Here is a 20,545-nt window from a genome sequence, read left to right as displayed (position 1 = left end):
ACGGACGCGGAATAAGATACAAAAAAAAATTATTACCTTTGTGTATTTTGTGCATTTCGAAATGTATAAGAATTATGTTCGAACAAAAATTAACGGTCATTGGAAGAAATCATTCCTATTTACATTTCAACAATATTCTGATATTATGATTAAGCAGTACATTTCATGGTATAAAAATATGCTACATGGCATTGCTTGCGTGAGAATACATGCACATGCTCATTCTCAATATGTTAATTAGTAAGAAAAATTTTTAAAAATAGCCAATAGAACGCGAGTCGTCTCTGTATCGACCGAGATGACCTCTAGAACACTCGATAACTAACAATTTTAGAGTCTGACGAAGCTTTGGTGATTTAGATTAGTAGCCAGACTGTCTTTTTATTCGCGTGTAGTGTAAACTATCATCTAGAAGAAATGTATTGTGCGAAATTAAGACTGTACTCGATATTTATGCGAAATCGTTAATATAACGATCGCCAATAAGTTACAAGCTTACGCATCTTTCGGTCAGTCTGGCAAAGCTGGAGTAACCTCGAATGATAGCCACACTCCGCTTTCGATAATTGTACAACGCATTTAACAATCTGAAAAATTTTCAAAAATGCGAAAACAAGTTCCATAAGTTTTTTTTTTTTTTTAACGATTTTCGAAATTCTGCCAGACTCATTTCCCAATTCCAGAAACTAGCAATACTGCTTTTTTCTTAGTTTTCATTATGACGCTAACTAGTACAACGAGTTTCGTCTATGCCAAAATAAGTTCCCGGCATCGAAAGAAAAGCTCGATTTTTGTAAATAAAAAAAAAGACCAACCAAACTGAGTTTCTAGCTCCGTAAACCAGGCAGACTGCATTTTTTTTATGAAGTTTCATCCTTGCAAGAATAAGTAGCGTGAGTTTGTAATTTTCACTCATCGATTCTATCGGAAATCAAGAACCAGACTGTCGATTTTTTGAAAAACGTCATCAATTGACTTGAAACTACTACAAATAGAATGTGCGAAAATAAGTTCCAAAAAAAGGTCACTGACTCCCGGCTATTACAATTGACTGCAAATCGAAAAAAAACCATGCCGAAACACTGATGCAAATATCACTATTAGAACAGATCGAAAATGATCGATTCCTCTGTTCTTTGTACCATACCAAGTGTATACACAATTACTATTCGGCGATTATTCTCATGACCGCAGAATTTTTATTCGTCAAGGTTACACTGTGATCATTAACATTTAAATAGCATGACTTTTTTTCCTCACACAACTTGATGGGTGCACAGATATTCGGTGGAGCGATTTTTTACATACCCAACGAAAAAAAAACTGCTGAAAAAAGTATATCTTTATTGCTCATCAAGGAAGTAGCTGATGCCCGTAATCAAAATCATAAGAAATCTTTAATCGCTGTTCGGAGTTACATAAGTTACTCAACATATGTTTGTTATTTTTATACGATTAAACACGAGTGTAGCAGCGTAGAAAGATCCCGGGAGGCGATATCGGCACAGTCTATATATTCGACCATCAGGGAAGAGTACACCGTAATTGTACGAAACTCATAGTCAATCACGCGATGTGTTCTCTGAGGGTGATTTTCTTCTTCGTCGCTGTAACGGCGTCAATCGAAGCTACCAGCTTCAACGTAACACAAGCAACGCTGTGGTGGCAGACAACGACTCTTTACCAAATTTGGCCACGTTCTTTCAAAGATAGTGACGGTGATGGAATCGGTGATTTGAATGGTAAGTCATCATTCGAATTGTTTAATGATCGTCGAACCATTGGTTCGAACGCGTTCGGTGGTTAGTCAGTGAGTGATCAACTAACAGTGCGGTATTTTAGTTTACGCGTATCCACAACAGTGCCGATAAAACTAAAACTAATTCATTCTCAGGTATCGCTAGCAAATTGACTCACTTGGTTGACATGGGGGTCGAAGTTATCTGGCTGTCACCTTTCTTCGCGAGTCCCTTAATCGACAGCGGCTACGATATTTCCGATTACCTTAGCGTCAATCCAGTCTATGGTACCCTGGACGATTTCGACGACCTCATCGCCACGGCAAATGAACTTGGTCTTAAAGTAGTTTTGGATTACGTACCCAATCATACAAGCGACGAACACGCATGGTTCAACTATTCCAAGTACAGCGTCGATCCTTACACCGATTACTACATTTGGAACGAAGGAATCGAGGTAAACGGCACTCGGAACCCGCCGAATAATTGGCTCAGCGTTTTCAACAGCGGAAGCGCATGGGAATGGGTGGACGAGCGTCAGGCCTACTATCTTCATCAATTTCACGTCAAGCAGCCCGATCTTAACTTCACGAACGAGCTGGTGATAGAGGAAACCAAGGTGCGATACCGGTATCATATTGATTAGCGATAATTATAATCGACCGTCACTATTACGTCAAATTTCATTGTTTCCAGGAGATACTAACCTTCTGGCTAGATCGTGGTATATACGGTTTCCGTATCGACTCCTTGCCCTACCTGATAGAAGCTGCTTCACTGGCAGACGAGCCGGAATCTGGTTTGGACGGCTACGAGTCAACTGATTACTACTATCTCGAGCACATATACACGAAGGATTTGCAAGAGAATTACGAAATAGTACAAATATGGAGGGATCACATAGACAATTATACGTCTGTGAAAGGGGACGGTGTTGAGAGAGTGATGTTCACCGAAGCATACGCAAATATTTCAAGCATAATGGAATACTACGATTACGGATCGCACATACCGTTCAACTTTTTCATGATCAAAGACGAGAATGGCGTGAATAACGCCGTTTTAGACACAGCTAGTGAAGTAGTGGACATAATTGTCAAATGGATGGAGAACTTGCCGGATAACGCAACGGCAAATTGGGTGGTAAGTTACCAAAGCAGAGATCGTTCTAAGCCACAACTATAATAGAATATCCCGAATAATTAATGGGACGATTTTTCTTTGGAAACAGTTTGGAAACCACGACAACAGTCGGATCGCAACGAAGCTCGGCGAGGCCCGCGTGGATGCTGTTAATTTACTGCTCTTTCTGCTCCCCGGTGTTGCGACCATTTATAACGGGGACGAAATCGGTATGACCGATACCTATCTTACATGGGAAGAAACCGAGGATCCTCAGGCGTGCAGCACCGACGAAAGTCGTTACGAATCGTTCTCAAGAGATCCCGAACGCACTCCTTATCAGTGGGACAACACAACTTCCGCCGGTTAGTATTTCGCGTATTCTTTTCCTCTTGGTTCTGGTCTCGACATCTCGGAAATTGCTGACACCGCGAGTTTGCATTCTACGCGCACAATTCTTTTACAGGTTTTTCAACAAATGCTACTACCATGCTGCCGGTGAACTCGAACTATTTAACATTGAATCTCGCGGCTCAAAAGGCAGCCGATATCAGTAATTACAAGAATGTACAAGCACTTATTCAGTTGCGAAACAGTACGATAATTCAGGCTGGAAATTTGAACGTTCAAGTTATCAGCGAAAGTGTAATAGCCTTCACAAGAGAGCTTTCCGACTATCAGCCGATCGTTGTTTTGGTCAATTGGGACAACGCAACTGCGGTAACGCTTAGCCTGGAAGTGTTTGATAGCCTTCCTGAAACTTTGGAAGTTTTGATCGCTGACATTAATTCTGGCATTGCCGTTGGGTAAGATGATCGTTCGTCAATCAATACTGGCAACGTACCTAATCGATAGAGTTCATATTTAATGCATTTTTTCAAAATATTCTACCCATTTCTTAGAGATCAATATGCCAAAACCAGCATTGAACTACCTGCCAACGCTGCAATTGTCCTGCAGGGTGTTGAGGATACCGTTTCCGGGTCACGGACCATCCGATCGTCGACTACTCGGTATATCCTTGGTTTAATTTGTCTTTTACCATTGACCTATAATCACTCGCCTATGTTATTCACGTAATAATAATCTCGTATCTATTTGTACATCAGAAAATCTTATCAACCAAAGCCCACTTTTCAATACATCGATGCTTATGATTTCAGAGTTTAAAAAGAATCGCGCGTAATGAAATATCGCGAAAATTAAGTAGATCTGATAATCAGCGAGTCACACTCAATGACGATATTGGTATACTTTGACTTCGATATGATACAGTCGTACTCAAAGGTCCTTGCATTTCGTTTCTTAGCGATTGATCAACTGCAAATGGTAGAACGTCGATTCGCCTGTGCTTAATCCGCTTTCAAACAGAATTCAATTGGTTCACGTAGAACGTATTGAGTATAATAATAAATAATTCTATTTCAGTTGGAGTGTCCGAGTGCCAATCAAGTGCGCATGAAAGTATGGGGCACTTTACGGTTTTTTGTACACACGTATAATGTGTGTATATATATATAATACGCGAAAGACCGTCATGCGTATGAAATAAAAACGTAAACACGAACGCGATCGGGCATAAAACGTAGGATCGTGCGCAAGCCAAAGTAAGCTCCTTATAAACTCGGGAGATAAGTTCCCCAGCGCAAATTGAATCTCGAGAGTTTTTAAGAGCATGACGTGAGCATTATCCCGACCCTGAAGTCAATATAAATGGATCTTGATAAACGGTTGAAGCAAATTATAAAGAGTAAAAAAATTGAGATGGAAAACAATTTAAAAAAAAGAAAACCAGCAAAGTTAATACAACAGGAATACCAAAAGGGTGGTAAAAATAAGGAAATAAATAACCAGATGCCAATAACAAGCCTGCGCAGGGTATGCTCACTATAATTGTACCCAAGAGAAAGAGCGATGAAAAGAGAAAGAGAGAGAGAGAGAGAGAGAGAGAGAGAGAATATATATTACATACGATGATCATCATCGCTAGTTGTTATCTCCGTCGAAAAAGATGCCGCGGTTTATCAAATTCAATGAACGATATCGATAAACAATTCTGAGCAATAACTCCTCTTAGCATACAACACTTATGCCTATACAGACCGAACGACGGCTCAGGCATGAGATGATTGATGAAAAGGTATCGTGACAAGTGCTCGGCGTCTGTACAGATATTCTTTCATTCTCTGTTCACTTAACACGTAGCCTGTCCACGTGGGTATTCCTTTCGTTCGAGAGGATGCAGCGAGATGCTATGTAACACAGCTGCATTATCTGTATACGTATAACTCGACATCTGTAAGTACACGCGACACAGGTTCGTTGATTTGTTAGAGTTCGAAGAAAGTCACGACGCGATGTAAGAAAGATAGAGAGAGAGAGAGAGCGAGAGGGAGAGACAGAGAGAAATAAAGAAAAAGAAGGAGAGTGTGCAGGGATGTCATAAGCGAAGGTGTACAGACAGAGAGAAGAAAGAGATAGAAAGAGAGAGAGAGAGAGAGAGAAGAAGAGGCGGCTCTCACTCCGGGCGGGTAGAATTAATTTTTACTGTTCATTATTCACGTGTCAAATTTTCATCCAGCACGCGTTAACTTCTTCACTATTCCTGCTTACGACAATCTATTTTAATTTCAACTATCTAATAGGCCAATTTTCTCTATAGACGAAACGAAAATTATAATCGTAGGGCAGCCCTTGGCACATCCCTGCTGTCGCAGCCCCGGGCTATAGATCACGTCTAATGCTGTCACAACAGATATTCGTCGAGCATAGATCCTCTCAACTCTCGTAGATCGAACCGATATCGCCTATATCACTGCCACACCGACATACCGCGTCGGGTATCCTATGACCTCTGCAGAATACGAAGAAGGTGGTGCCACTTGTCATTTTCTTACGATGTAAAGCACTTCTTCGTGTACAGAGACACTGTGGGATGCAAAAATTGTAAAATTTTTTATTTTCTTTTCAATTCAAAGCCTCGCGACAGCTCAGGTTAATCGATCGATCGATCGGAACAATAATTGACCGGTTTTTCGGCTAAGAAATTTGTTTCGTTACAAAGAACGGTGAAAAAATTGATATTTACTCAAGTCTTCGGGGGTGCTTGGTTAAAGTTGAAGATTCCGAGAAAGGGTGAAAAAAAGAGATGGTTCAAAGAGGGGAAAAAACAGACGGTAAAGAAAGCGAAACGATCGATCGAAGCCTATAGTGGAGAGAATAAATGGTCGAGTACCGCGGACTGAATCGACACCAACGCGATCGTAAGGCTATAAATCTCTCGAGGCACAGAAGATCGAGGCGATTGAAAACGTCTTCAAACATCTCCGTCGCCGAGTCTATTATTGATTACTATTTATTATCTAGTAATAACTGTCGCGGGTAAGAGAAGTGAGAAGAAATTGAAACGCGAGGCGCAAAGAATACGAAGATGATGAATAAAATAAGAAGAAGAAACAGCGCGAGGCGTGAAGATAGGGATAATTGGAAGCCGGAGGCAAATCTGACAATGAGTTTATCCATCAATTGCACGGAAAAAAGTTGCACAATCCTCGCAGCTGCGTGCGGCGTGGGTAATTTTTTTCAATTTGTTTATTCATAACCCCGACTCGCGTTGCGCCTAACTAATATATTACACATATAACGCAGCGAGTAGGTGCGATATATAATATCGCATTATCGGTGAACACATTCGAATTGACGGAGTGTAGCGACCAAGTTGGCAAGAACAAGCCACTCATTCTGTTTAATCATTCATCCATTGATTCCGAAGCTGCACGGACGTTAAAAAACGACCGCCATAAAGCTCAACCCTCAAGGCTTGGCAAATCGGGGCACTGGGCATAGCTTCTCTCCTATCAGCCGGCTCATTTTCGTTCCCGGAAATCTGGCTCAGCATAAAAGTCGAGCTATCTCGGTAGGCAGATACACATCTCGCTTACTATACAGCGATACGTCACTTTTACACATAGATCCACAGCTGGAGAATAATACTGTATTCAACATACGGAATCAGCCGTTGGTAAAGATTCTTTTTCCGATTAATTTTGGTTACTAATTACCGGGTACGTGATTATCAATAACAGTAATCGTTTTATCGAAATGAGGAATTACCGTTCATCCACTAAACGACGCTTGTTGAATTATACACCGAAATCCCAAGTCCCCGTTATTAAAATCCGGGTTTTCGAGTCGAATATAAATTCTTTTAAGAACAGATTTACTTTGTTCGTGCAAAAGAGGCTTTGTTTTAGAAAAGTAAAAAGAAATCGATTGGAAATCCTGAACATTGACAAAAAGTTGTTTTTCTCAAGAATGGTAACGTGTTCGTTTCTTTTATATAAATATCGTTGATTTCCAGAAAGCTTCGTCGATGCCACGGATTTTTGATCTTTGTTCTAAACGGTTGTTGAGTAGGTCATTTCATGGTGACTCAATGCTCTATTTTCTTCATTAGTTGGTTACCCGATACCGATCCGCTCTAAAGGACAGAAAGAGAGCTGGAACCGTTCCGAATTCCTAACCATGCAGCGCATGGCTATTTTTATTAAAATTCGACGAAAGAAAGTGATACACCCGACTCGAGTTATAATAATTGTCACGTGTCATGGATAACGATAAAGGCGCTGTCTTATTCCGATTCAAGTTGGTCAAGGTGTATCCTTGCCATGCCAATCACGGCCCCTTTTATCCAGCCGCACCACTCTATAAATTCCTTACCTCGATGACAATCGTAAATCGATTGTTGCAGCCAGTTCTCATAGTGAATTGAACAACGAAACCTGCACTTCGGATTCTGAACCGGCATTGTCGATATTCTTTATCAAATTTGTTTTACCACCCAGTCACCAACTACCCAAGGTATAATATTGTAACGAGGTCCTGCAATACAAGCTTATACTCAAAATGTAATTTCACTCAGGGCAAAAGTTTCTGACACTTCTTATTACTATTTATCACAAATAAATTAAAAGAAATAATCAAACCTACTGCATATAATTTAATGAAAACAGAAAATTCCGTCTGAATATTTTTCATGCTAATTACGATAAATTTTATTATAAAATTTGTGATAATGCCACGATTTAAAGATTTCTTCAACCGCAGCTTGACGTGTAGTATTTCGTCAAAAATATTATAATTAAAGTGCAGCATCGGGCAACCCTGCAGCCGAGCTGCTATACCTATTTATACGAGAGTTCAAGATAAGCCGATTAATTTTAGAATTTAGATTCTGGAATAGCGATAAAAATCTGACGTCTCTGCTCTTCTATATTTCTCGGCGTCACGGTTTATGAAGCGAAGCAATGGCGAGTTCATTTTCTGCTGCAGTTTCTCGTTCATATTTCACGCGAAGACATAACTCTGTGCTGCTGACACCCGTTCAAGACGTGAAACTACCTCGATTTTTTATCTCAACCAAGTATTGTACAATCGTTACATACACTCTGCTATTCTCGATCCTCTTCGAAAATTTCTCTGAACGCCTCGGGGTTGTCAATGACGAGCAACTAGCCGTTGTCGACTTCCTTAAACCACCTCATAAACGCTGCTTGTAATTTACAGCAATTGTCTAGTCAACTGTGAATCATAAATTGTTCAGAACTAATAATCCGAACTTCGATACCGAGCCCCTGTTAAATTGTTTACCGCATCGTTGCACTCGTGAAACATATATCGTCGAAATTCACTGCTTTGTGACGCGAGGTAATTGTTCAGTTTACACAAAATAAAAAACTTGTAATTTATGGCTTCAACTTTTGTCTCATTAAAATAACAATCTTAATGATTATTCTTGTTTTGTACATAATTGTAGGCGGGACTTTCGAATGCATCGACGCTAAAAAAAATTACGTCTGGAGAATGAAATGGAAAAATACAATGTTAACGGCTAGATTGAAAAGAAACAGTTATAATTCCGAAGCCGATTTCTTCTCAAAAAGGTAACAGATATTGTCCAAGACATTCTACGCACAGATTCAATTGTCATTAGTTTATCATTATAAAATCTTTTTATTTACCCGACATAATTAAAACGTGTGCGCTTGATGTATCATCATTATATAACGAGCTGTTTGTATTTTATATTGTACTGTAGTAATCAGCAAACAAAATCCGTCTCACTAATTGGATTCACGTATACATTTACGTAATTGTACGATCCCATACGAAAGATCACGTATGCGTACATACATATAAACATATGAGAATATATTCTTGATGACTGATAATTAATCAGCGTCACAGTAATCATTCTCAGAAATAGTTCATTTATCCGTTCCTCGCCCTGCGCTCGGGATCCAGGCGTGTATTAGAAGTGTTAGAATATTAGGTGTACGACTGAATTAGTCCTAAATATGACGATTAATTAGCTTCCTGAGCACGCGTCCTGACTTGCCTGGAGCATAGACGAGGCTGTTATAATTGGTAATCATAAGTGGAGTCACGCATTCCGCCGAAAGTGTAATTTCTTCTCATCCCGTACGGAGAAAATTAACGATAACAAAAAAGATTACAGGTATACTATGCTCGGTAAGGAAGAGCAATGAAAACAACAAACTTGAAAGAGAAATCGGTTTAATTTTCCTATCTCGAGGATCGCGACCGTAATATTAATAATATATGTATCGATACACGGTAGCTGTCCGAACACGCGTGTTGTGTGTACGGTGTAATAGCGGTGTGTAACTGGATACGTGAAATTGTCGTTACGTGAAACTACCGTCGAACGAAAGAAAGAAAATAAAACGATTTCGATGTAAGTAAATAAAAATATCAGATTAGCCACGTCCGTGAAAAACTCTTTACAATTCGTGCGGTAAAATATTTCCAAAATAACGCATATAAGCGTATTTATACTTGTGAAGTGATAAAAAAAAAAAACGCGCTCATATCCATCGATAAGAATTGTTTTATATTCATTTGCGTCAAATTCGAAGCCAGCTGTAGATTCAAATACTTGATTGAAAGGAACTCTTTTATCAGTTTCGGAAAAAAAGTGTTTCGTAAAACTTGCAATTTTTTGTTCTTTTGCACACCCAGATAGAGCCAAGATTCTTCGTTGATTGAACGAACTATGTTAGGAAAAATAGATCTCGTTCGGATGTATATGAATTAAGATATTTTTCTGACCGCGAGCGTCGTCATATTTCTCATCACCTTCGTCTTTTTTGTTATCTTCAGCAAAAAATGACTCAATCACACTATAAATATACCTCATGTACACCAGTTCGTTTCCTGATATCTTCGTTAACTAGATGTGTGGGTGAGAGCTCGACCGCGACAGGAAGGAAGTTGGCGTGAGCGGACACGAGAAGATATTGCGAGATACCGAAGTACAAAAGTACCGTCGTCGAGGCGAAGCGTGTTATACGTATAATGTGTAATTTACGTATGGGCGACGGTAGAAACCGAGATCAGATTCGTACGGTATTGGAACACAAAGACGGAATTTAGTGCGAATCTTTAGAGGGAATCAACGGAATTTAGATCCGCTTCGGAGGATCGGAAGTTTCCTCATTTTTTTTTACAGCACGAAAATTCTCGTATACAGCGAGTGTGTACAACACACAGGGTCGCGATGCAGTTTCACGCAAATTGCGATCAAGGTGTACATAACTGTGATACGCACGTAGGTATAGGTATACGTACCTATAAAGCTGGTATAAAGCTCGTGCATACGCGCCGACGACTCTCTCAGGTGGTTATAACTCGTTTTCACGTAAGCACCGAGAGGATTGAGACAGATTGAGAGACGAGATGAAAAAAAAGAGGGGAAAATAAGAAGAGGCAAAAAACAGGTGTGTAGGTGGGAGTGTCGAGCATCGAAGAAGATAAAGAGAAAGAGAGATGCGGTAAAGAAGGTTAAATAAAGCGAAGAAAACGTCGCTTCGTATCGTGCTTGCGAAGTTTCCGGTTTAAAAGTTAATTCCAAAGATGCATAGGATTGCTGGATGGGCACGTTGTACCGTTCAGCCTTTCACGATGCCTACCCGTTCTAACGATGCATCCGAAGAGGAGTGCAGTTGCAGCTGGTAACTGCAGCCGCATGTAATAAGAAAAGGAATAATAATATCGCGTTCCGAAACGTTCGCCAAAAATCACTCGATAATCGCAGGTTACAGGTGGCGAGCGTGTTTATCCTCGGATTGACGTTCCCGGATAATCGAGGCTGCTTCGGTCATAATCGGTCATTGCTGCTTCTGCTCCGCAGAGAATAAAATGAATAAAAGACCAAATACCACAGGGATCCGATTTTTCTTGACATCGTCGGTAACCTTCCGTTTTTGAAATATTCGGACTCTCTTCGAACAGACGCTTGAACGTTAAGTTTGATGAATAAATATGAACTGATTGTTAATCGAATTTCTATTCACTCGTACCTGCTCGCGAATTAGTTTTTCGATGAGCGCGTATCGTCGATTGAGCCATCGATTCGTTTGATATATTTTTTCATCGAAAAGCAGGTCTCTGCGGCAAGGATGCGAGCTTAACGCCATTTGGTACGGAGATCGGATTCAATTAATACGATTTAAAACGGTCCACCACTTCTGCAGGCGAGCCGCGACGCGAGGCGAAACGATCCAACCATGGCTCTCCAGGTGAACAACTTTATTTTCTCTTCCCAAGTGGCCGCGGTATTATATATATACCAGGTTTTTTGACAGACGGTCATTTTTATTATCCGTTGAAGGATTTGCGGCGAATCGCTCGCTCCATCCCATTCGGGACGGTAATAATTAACCAGAGCGATTGAAAAAATGTCTCTTAAATTATCGTGTGTCGATACTCGATCCATTAATTCAGAGGCTATAAAATATAAGCGAGTGTGCGAATTTAAATCAATGTTTATGAGACTGTATGATTCTTCTTCCTGCATGTAACTATTCTTCGACTTTGGAGTAATTTAGTAATAGAACAGGGTTGGTCTATAGTCTATTTTCTGTAAATGAGTTCAATTTGAAGTGATCTGTGATTAGCAATTTTCAACTCACTTATGCAGTTCATTTCAATCAAGAATTATTCACAAGTGACACACGGTTAAAACGACTTGTATAAAAGACACGTCGGTATCTGATTTCACCCACCGTCAAATCCCGCTGGAAGAAAGACACTCGAGGGTGTTCGAAAGCTATTGAAACAGTCGATCAAGTCGATTCAAAGGTTTCTCTCGTCACCGTGAAATTCTCGCAGCTCATTGCACGAAAGATCTTGATCGTTAAGTCTTTCGGTAAATTAACAGCGCTGGAACGATTGAAACTTTCGAACGTAGTGTTCTGCGCTAATTGATCCATCGCACTTATCGCTCTTCTCCAAGTTCAATGACTGAAAATTTAGTGACCCTGGGGAGCAGCCCGATTCATCGAAATGGGCGTCGACGGCTAATCGCAATCACGCATGGTGCACGGATACGCGTAAAGTAAACGAAGACGAGAAGAGTGTTGGCGCAAGCGAGGATGACAGCTGGTGACGAGATACCGTCGTGATAACCATCGCCCGATAACTTCGCGACATATCGCGCCTGAGGTTACTCAGTGCTTTAGCAAGGCTTTACAGAGTCCACGATCGGTTTTCCTTTTTCATTGGGATCTACCAGTTTGCGGCAAATGAATTATCATTTCGGGCTACTGCCGTACGTGTGTAGTTACATTAAACCAGACGTAAGGGTTTGTTATCTTTTCAACTATGACAACAGACTCGTAAATCGTAGAGCTCAAGTGAATTGAAAATGTTTCAAATGTATTGGAACCAATAGGGTGGATCGAATTTGTGCTTCAATTTCTATTTGGTGGAGTTTACGGCACGTAGACCAATCAGTCTTAACACCGAAAACGAGCCATAGCAAAGATAAACACGTGCGATAGATGACACCGTCCACTCTGATATCGAGCCGAAAAATTTTCATGGACCGATTTACGATCGGCTGTCAGATTAGCGAGTAGGACTAGCTGCAGAGAGACAGATGCGGAGGATTAGCCTCTCCTGTCTCTGCCGTCTGCCCCGTTGACAAGCGCCGGTGCATCGATGTGGTGCACGATGCGCGATGCAAGGATAGAGAGACACGGGACGCGATCCTGATTCAACGGAGGCGCCTTGGCAGAGCGCAAAGCTCTCGAAAGCTCATCTTTCCGGTGTCTGACAGGGTTCTCCGCTAACAAACTCACCGTATTTAAGCCCGTACCAGTTGGCCTGAGGTCTTCCATACTTGTTGGTAGGCCAGACCCTGACGGGTTGGTTGACAGGAGAGGGACAGGGTTTGTAGTAAACCATGCATCGGTGGCATTTCCTCGTGAAAGCTACCCTGGGAGAGGAGGGTTGAATGTGAACGTAGGCGACGGGTTTTCTCCCGGAGTAGAATCCCTGGACCCGGGGCCCGCGATACCCCCTCTGGTATTTTCTCCTGCGGTGAAAATCAGGCGGAATATCCGCGGCGCGTTTCCGCAGGCTGCGTGAATGCTCTCGTGGGAAAATTGGCCCCTCAACCCCTGGAGGAATCCCGGTTTTCTCACCGCCCTTATCGACGACACTCCCGCGGTTATCGCGCTTGCTCAAACCGGGCACAAGGGTCCACTCAAAATCTTTGGAAAACACTTTCGGCGCACCGCTACTTCCCGCTTCCCCGCTTCCTCCGGGCCCCCCTGATACCACCATAAGCACCGACACTAGGACCAGGGCAGCGCCGCCCTGGGACCGCAGCAGCTTAATTCCTTCCGTCATGACTACCCCATAATAAGGGATCCCTTCGAACCTCGAAGGTCCCAGACGCCGAACTCGCGATCCGAACCCGACTACCCTGCGGTACCTAACCTGATGGTTGGTACCAGGGTCACGCGTCGCTTGCTTCGTTTCCTCCGACTTACGCCTCTTCCTACGGGCGGTTTTTCTTCAAAAATTTGCAACCTGTAGGAACCACCGACGTCGAGACACCTGCAGCATCGGCGTTACGTTGGCTCCGATGGCGCGGCGTGCGGTGCTTCGAGTCGCGTAGCTCGCGGTACACTGTTCTTACTTCTTGAGCGCGCTACCATTAGCCGGGTCTGCTCCTCTCTCTTTCCTCTCTTCATCTCTTCCTCTCTCAAGTCTTCGTCCCACCATCTCTCGCCCGTGTACTACTCGCCCAATTCCAAGTTTCTCTCTCCTCTCCCTTCCTCTCTCTCTCTCTCTCTCTCTTTCTCTCGCTCTTTCTCTGGCTGCATCTCGCCCGGTGTTTACTATGCCGTGCACGTGGGTGCACCGGGCGAAGATATCGCCGGGGAGTCGAGGCCTCAGAGTCAGATTCATAGGGGCACGGAGGTAGGGTAAGATAAAAAAAAGCACCTGCACCAGCCGCGGCGAAACCGCAGCGACTCCGGCTTTTCTTCTCCTCGATTTTAATCCTTTTTCGGAAACTTCTTTTTCGCCGATTTTCTCTCCGCCTGGTTTCTCCTTTACCCCCTTATCCCCGTCCCAGGTAGCAGACTACACACCCGCGTATAACACACGGGAACAAAAAGAGGGACATCCGGCCCGTTTTGCACGCGTCTTATCCCGCCCACATCCGACCTTCTGCCACGGAGTGCCGCGGGCCCCGTGATAACGTAGTGGAATTTCATACACCGTACGTTTCAGACAAAGCGGATACTGTTCGGTTCCCCCACAATATGGCGCGTGACTCGTCTCTGCATCCGCGAGATTAATTGGTCGTTTTAGGAGCAGGTGATGCGGTTCAGGGCATGTGTGCATTATACATCCAACTAGTAATTTACTCGTTTCTCAAACCTTGCGGTTATCACATATATTTCGTGTCAGGGGGGAAAGCCATTAGAGACTGATTTAAACTGACGAGACGTTTCCGTTCGATATAATATACGTGTTATTTATATTTGAGCACCTTTTTAACCAGCGCATCTTTGACTGCCGCTATCGAAGGTTTGTTGATGGATTGTCTTTCTTCTAAGATTCCTAGACACTCGTTTTAACATCACGTTCATTTGGTTACCAAAATTGGTGACCGTGGTCAATCGATTATCCATTCTTGATACCATTTAGACGATCGATCTCTGAAACTGGCTTGAAATCTTTTTGTTTTCTTCATTTGTCAAAGTCTGCTACAGTTTCAAAAATCCTCCAATTTATAGCCACGTTAACTTTTCACAGGAGTTTCTAAAGCAATGATTAGCGAAACCCGTGTGCATTGAATATCGCAATGAAAGTGTAAAATTCTCTTCGTATATCCTCGGTTCACGAGGCAACGTTTATACCTGCAACGTCACGTCACTTATCCAACATCGTGGGTTACACAGGCGTACGAATACCCACCAAAGCGAATGAATGAACGATTAAAACGTCAAGCTGTCATTCCATCGCTTATGCCGCACGGTTCGAAGTCCGCAGACGGTGTCCGTCTGTTAGTTTTACAAAACGCGCCTCCTCCTTGTTCCAGAGGGCAAAGGACCCATAAAGTACCCCATGGCGAGATCGCGGGCCCGCAATAACGCGTTTGTAAATACTTCCGCACTCCTATCATCCTGCTCCGGGCGTCGCACGTACTTACACGTGAATAACAGATAAGTGTCTAGGTACCTGATACGTGCCTCGTACGTTTTACACCGAGCCGCCGACAACGTGTCGATGAAACGTAACACTTGCGTGCATTTCTTGTATCGTGGAATGAAACGACGAGAAGAAAATCCGAGGAAATTCATTGCGGAGGCAATCAATTGCAGTATCAAACTGCGGTACGTTTTGCCGAGCGTTCCAATTTGTTGTAGCCATTCTTTAAAAATATTTCAAGCACTGTTATAACGTGCAATGGTTTTTCACACCATATGTACATCGAGACATGTAGAGTATATATGAAAGGTATGCATATACCTTGGTATAAAATGAAAAATTGACGGCGATTTGCAACAAGTCAGGCGGAAGACTCGGCGAGGATAATGTCTCCGGTGCATACTTAGGTACATTCATCCAGGCATCCGTCCATTCTTCGAGATAGAAACGGTCATCGTTTACGGTCAGTTTTACGACGCCGCAGTGGGTTCTACCCGCGGAATACCGAAGGGACTTCACGTAAGTTTACCTTAACGAAATCCGGAAGCAGTAACATCGCTAATTGATGGTATATAGACGGGAAATCGTGCGAGGAATTTCAAATGCAACGATGTGAGTTAAAGTTCACGGAAATTTCCCCCGCGTCCAAAGATATTCCATCTAAAATAAATATATCGAATAAGGTGCGAGTTCACTTCGTGACTAAAAATTGTGGTTTCCCTTGTATTTGCGTGATTCGTTCATTTTTAAAATCCTCGACGAAAGCTTTCTTTCCTTTGCCTACTGCAGCTTGGACGACAAAGATATTATATCTGTGTACGAACGATTATACCGCGGTAGAATGACGTGGTGAAATATTTCAAGTAGGGAGAGAAATGCGTCACGGATACGAGGAGGATCGTAGGATAGTAATGAAGAAAAGAAGAGGGAATAAGAGCGCAAAGCGAAGCATTGCTGTTACGTAACCCCCTGGTGGGAAGAAGCCACGGGTAAGAAGGATTCTTGTATTTTTTTCTTTACCTCTTTTTCTTTCCTTTCGTTTCTCTTTCTTTTTTATTTTTTAATCACTGCGCTAGATTAAATTATTAAGGTCGGTATCATCAGAAGAAATCTTATCCAGTATACCTTCTTACGCAAACAAGACCGCCTTCCTCGCTGTACCTCATCCTCCGTAATACACGCTGTACACAGGCATTTAGCTACGAAAATATAAACAGTCCATGTATTTTCTGGCACCGACCATTCTGAATCGAGATTTGGAGTACACGATCGAAAAAAGAAAACCAACAAACATTATAATAATAAAATAACAGAATTGAGAAAATACAAGACTGATAAAGTAACATTAAAAATTGAAATCCACCTGGACTGATATCTGGAAAGTTCATCAGCGATCATCCGAGGCATGCGTATCGTGTTCTATTTTTTTATTTACAAGATCGTTGCACAAGGTATCGGGGTATCGAGTATACATATTGATTGATTTCCACATACGAAGGGTCTGACGATAGGAATCCATGTCACAGAGGTATCGAATTTCCGAAGCCTAATTCCGAACAAAATATCCGGGCAAAGTAGTATAATAATAACAGATAACAAGAGAAGGGATTAAACATTTTTTTAACTAATTTTCCGGGGATTACAAAAATGAACATGCTGCCGAGTACTTTTTGTCTCATCGTGCAGTTGTATGCGAGGAATTTGAATTAAGGTCAACGGCGTTCCGAGTACCCTGCAGCACGTGTTCTCTCCTCTCTTTCCCTCTCTCTCTCTCTCCCCGTCTCTCCCCGATAGTGAGAAAACAGTTTTGGCTTTTTTCAGGCACAGAGAGGACCATTATTATACCACGACGAGATTATACCTGCCTCGACGTCATCACCTGCGGTTTCATTTTCTTTTTTCCCTCCCTTTTATCTCTCTTCCTCTTCTACGTCTCCTTACTACATGTATGTATATATGTATATGCGGGATATGAATTTCAGCTTTATACGTTGCAGGTAGGGTAAGTTTGGGAGAGATACCCCCCTTAAATGTTGTGAAAAATCATTGGATCGCAAAATCGAACTGTTGATTGCATGGATTTCTTACACAGGGACTATTCGGTGACATAAAGTCTGATGGTGAGAATTTTAAATTATCCTAATTACGCGTAATAACAAGAACTATTTACACGATATAAAAATATTTAAACCATTTGAGTTAGTCAATCGTCTGCAAATTTTTTGAAAAAAACTCCAACATATTCAAATTCAAAAATAAATCATTAAAACATCACGAGTAAGCTGATCATACCAGCATTGACTTGAAATTTATGAGAAAGTCAATATTTTTGGGAATGTTTTTCAAAAGAAAAAACGACTGAAACATTAAGTCAGTGATTTTTATAAGATATCTTCAAAAAAAAAAATAAAAAATTTCTTCATAAATCTACGATTTGAGACAGAAAAAAGATGTTCCGACTTTTTTCAATATCTGGATTCGTTTTCCAGTTGCATTAATTTGAAAAAATCGAACTGAAAATTTTTCGAAAGCTCACAAGTCAACGTCGTATCGAGATAAAACTTTTAAAAAATATAAAGGTTTTATGACTAATGCCGCATGTTTTTTCTGGGAATTTCTGAAAAGTTCAGCTATTGCAACGAATTACATTCATTTACGTATTAATAGCAAAAAAAAAAAAAAGAAATATGTCCACTAATTGTTAGGGAAGATTTTTCACGGACTTATCATATGTATAATAATTGCATGCGAGCAATTAAATACATATCCTAGCACGAAACGCGATGTGGTCGCATGCCCGGAAACGCGTGGGTGTACGCGCGTATTAATACGCATTCGTTACCATGTAAACGACCTTTGATTTTTCCTTTAACATTTTTTTTTTTTTTTTTCAAATAGGTTTCTATTCATTCGACTTTACTTCATTTCAATGGCAAATTATGAACGATAAATAACTCGAGTGATAGACTGCGACCCGTTATAATCGTAGCAAATTTACATGGGAATGTTGATAATACAGTTACATTCGGTATGTGACAATCACTGAAGATACCGAAGACATGATCGATGAAGTAAATGTGAAAAAAATGGTAATTCAAGTACGACGTTCTTACAAAATTATTGAACAATTTTTACGCAATTTTTATACTTCATTATACTCCACGCATCGTACAATAACATTATACGTATTACGACATCTAACGCATTTCTTTTCTGTTTTTTTCATACTTTCATACTGTACGAAGTGACAAATAATTCTCGTCAAATTCAAATCGCGCTGAACGATGCAAATTTACTTTGACTATAAATTAATATTTACTGATAATAAAGCTGTTGCGTGATTACATTAATATATCGAGCTGCACAGCTGTGCGCGTATATTTTCAACGCTCATGATTTATTTATCAATTCCGACGATTGTAATTTCTTCGAGATGCTATTCACCGTACGAAATCGTGAATCACACATATCAATAAGCAATCGCTGATCAACGAATCAGGAATTTGCATTGAAATATGTAACGAACATGAAATCGCTTGTCACCTAATCTGCGAGTAAAAATAGTTCCGTCGAATTCCTGCATAAATATTATCCACCCAATACCCATACACAACACGTGTATAAATTCGTTACTGCATAATGGGATTTATTCAACCGCCGAGAACAATCGATGAAAAATCTAATTTTTTACATCGCTTCTTCTCATCTCGATCCTTTTGTTTATTCATTTTTTTTGTTTTCGCGAGTATCTGGCGCACTTTGCGAAGCCTGCGCGTACATGAAGCGGATGATAAATTGCGAGGGTAAAAAGTATCGGCGGGGATCGTATTATAGAATATGGGTAGCGGTAACTTCATAGGGACCGCGTCACGCGTACTGGACGTGTATTATCCTCCCATAAGTTTGTGTGTTACACGAGTGTGGCGATGCGACGAGTGAGTCAAAAGATACGATCAAAGAATCTCTTGTTTGTGTCCAAAGCGCCAAGAGGAGATCCCCTTTAAAGACTGGTCCGCCGGATTGACGATGCCGAGAGGACGAGGACGACGACGACGAGAAGAAGAAGGAGGAGGAGGAGGAGGAGGATGAGGAGGATGCTGACTACTTCGTTGACGACAGCGAGGTCCGATTTACTTGCGCACGAGAACGCTGATCCACACAAGTAAACGCGTACGCTTCGCTTATGTCGTTTCTCTGACGTTGCTGCCGCTGCACGGGGACGCAGGGCTCCATGGGAGGAACTTATCGCAAGAACACCGAACGAAGTTTTGACACACGTTTCATTCTCGACCCTCTTCGCCATACGTGATTAGATTTAAACGCCTTCGTTAGAACCCTCGGCGAATAGTCGATTGTATCGATTTATAATTGCCGCGATCTTTGTCGAAGGAGAAAAGAAAATTGGCTCGTTGTTTCTTTTGTTATTATTACTATTATTATTATAACAGTCGATATTTAGAATTTTTTTTTTTCCCCCGTTTCAAAGTTCAAATTTGTTCATACTAACTTGGCGAAGTGTACCTAGTTATAAAGTGCAGCTGCTGTATCGAAGGGATGGATAAATTTAAAGTTATATAACTCGTGATTGTTTTCTTTTCGTAGCTGAAATAGACATGTATCGTGATTAAACGGATTTTTAACCAATTTCTCAGGAATCGCTTTACGTAAAATAACTTGCAATTTCAAGAATTGCATAGTCCCTCGTTTTATTCCCATTACGATGCACGTTTCATTGATTTTTTATTTTTTTTTTTAGCGAACTGATAATGAAGGAGAAAAAACAGGTTGAACACTTGGTTTATAAATACACGATAAATACCCCATGGTTACTTATGATTCTGAGCCCTGTAAATTTTACCGTCTCCGTTATACCGTCGCATACAGAGTATTTTTCGACGTAGAATACACAGTAAAACGGACTAATAAAACCTAGCCAGTGTTACAACACGGTCTACGTGATAGGGCCCATAGTTATTCCCGCAAGCATTGTTCAGCCACCCCGTTTACTGCGTCAGATCGCCGCCCTGTACTTTGGGACCATCAGGGATTTAATATCGGCTACCTAAACACCCAAATTTTATATCACGAAATACATGCCGGCAATACGGTTGCTGAGTGCAAAACTGCGATGAAATTCGTTTAATTTCTTCCGA

At 41.4% G+C, this 20,545-nt stretch overlaps 2 protein-coding genes across 7 annotated transcripts in view; one reads left to right on the top strand and one right to left on the bottom strand.

The window, feature by feature from the left end:
• Window positions 1-20,545, bottom strand: part of wb (wing blister) — a 155,955-nt gene that overhangs the window by 12,700 nt on the left and 122,710 nt on the right. The gene's annotated exons all lie outside the window — the stretch shown is intronic.
• On the top strand, window positions 1,530-19,847 carry LOC124212906 (maltase 2-like). 6 transcript variants are annotated; one of them, XM_046613518.2, is made up of 7 exons: window positions 1,530-1,742; window positions 1,895-2,358; window positions 2,436-2,882; window positions 2,971-3,226; window positions 3,328-3,667; window positions 3,764-3,874; window positions 19,374-19,847. In XM_046613518.2, the coding sequence occupies exons 1-7, from the start codon at window positions 1,574-1,576 to the stop codon at window positions 19,414-19,416; spliced, it is 1,830 nt and encodes a 609-aa protein (XP_046469474.1). In that variant the 5' UTR covers window positions 1,530-1,573; the 3' UTR covers window positions 19,417-19,847. The 6 variants fall into 6 exon arrangements, with proteins under 6 accessions (XP_046469474.1, XP_046469477.1, XP_046469473.1 ...); XM_046613521.2 differs by lacking the exon at window positions 19,374-19,847 and adding an exon at window positions 17,485-17,512; XM_046613517.2 differs by lacking the exon at window positions 19,374-19,847 and adding an exon at window positions 10,118-10,178.

Source organism: Neodiprion pinetum, chromosome 2 (assembly GCF_021155775.2).
Source record: "Neodiprion pinetum isolate iyNeoPine1 chromosome 2, iyNeoPine1.2, whole genome shotgun sequence".
Taxonomy (NCBI): Eukaryota; Metazoa; Arthropoda; class Insecta; order Hymenoptera; family Diprionidae; genus Neodiprion; species Neodiprion pinetum.
The sequence above is the reverse complement of the archived record's forward strand: the minus strand, read 5'-3'. Positions and strand labels throughout refer to the sequence as shown.

What these genes read in the sequence shown, in the direction of transcription:
- LOC124212906 (XM_046613515.2), top strand. Translation starts at nt 1,574, where the DNA reads ATGTGTTCTCTGAGGGTGATTTTCTTCTTCGTCGCTGTAACGGCGTCA. An exon ending in TGGAATCGGTGATTTGAATG is followed by an intron (nt 1,743 to 1,894) that starts GTAAGTCATCAT and finishes ATTCATTCTCAG; the next exon opens with GTATCGCTAGCAAATTGACT. An exon ending in TGGTGATAGAGGAAACCAAG is followed by an intron (nt 2,359 to 2,435) that starts GTGCGATACCGG and finishes CATTGTTTCCAG; the next exon opens with GAGATACTAACCTTCTGGCT.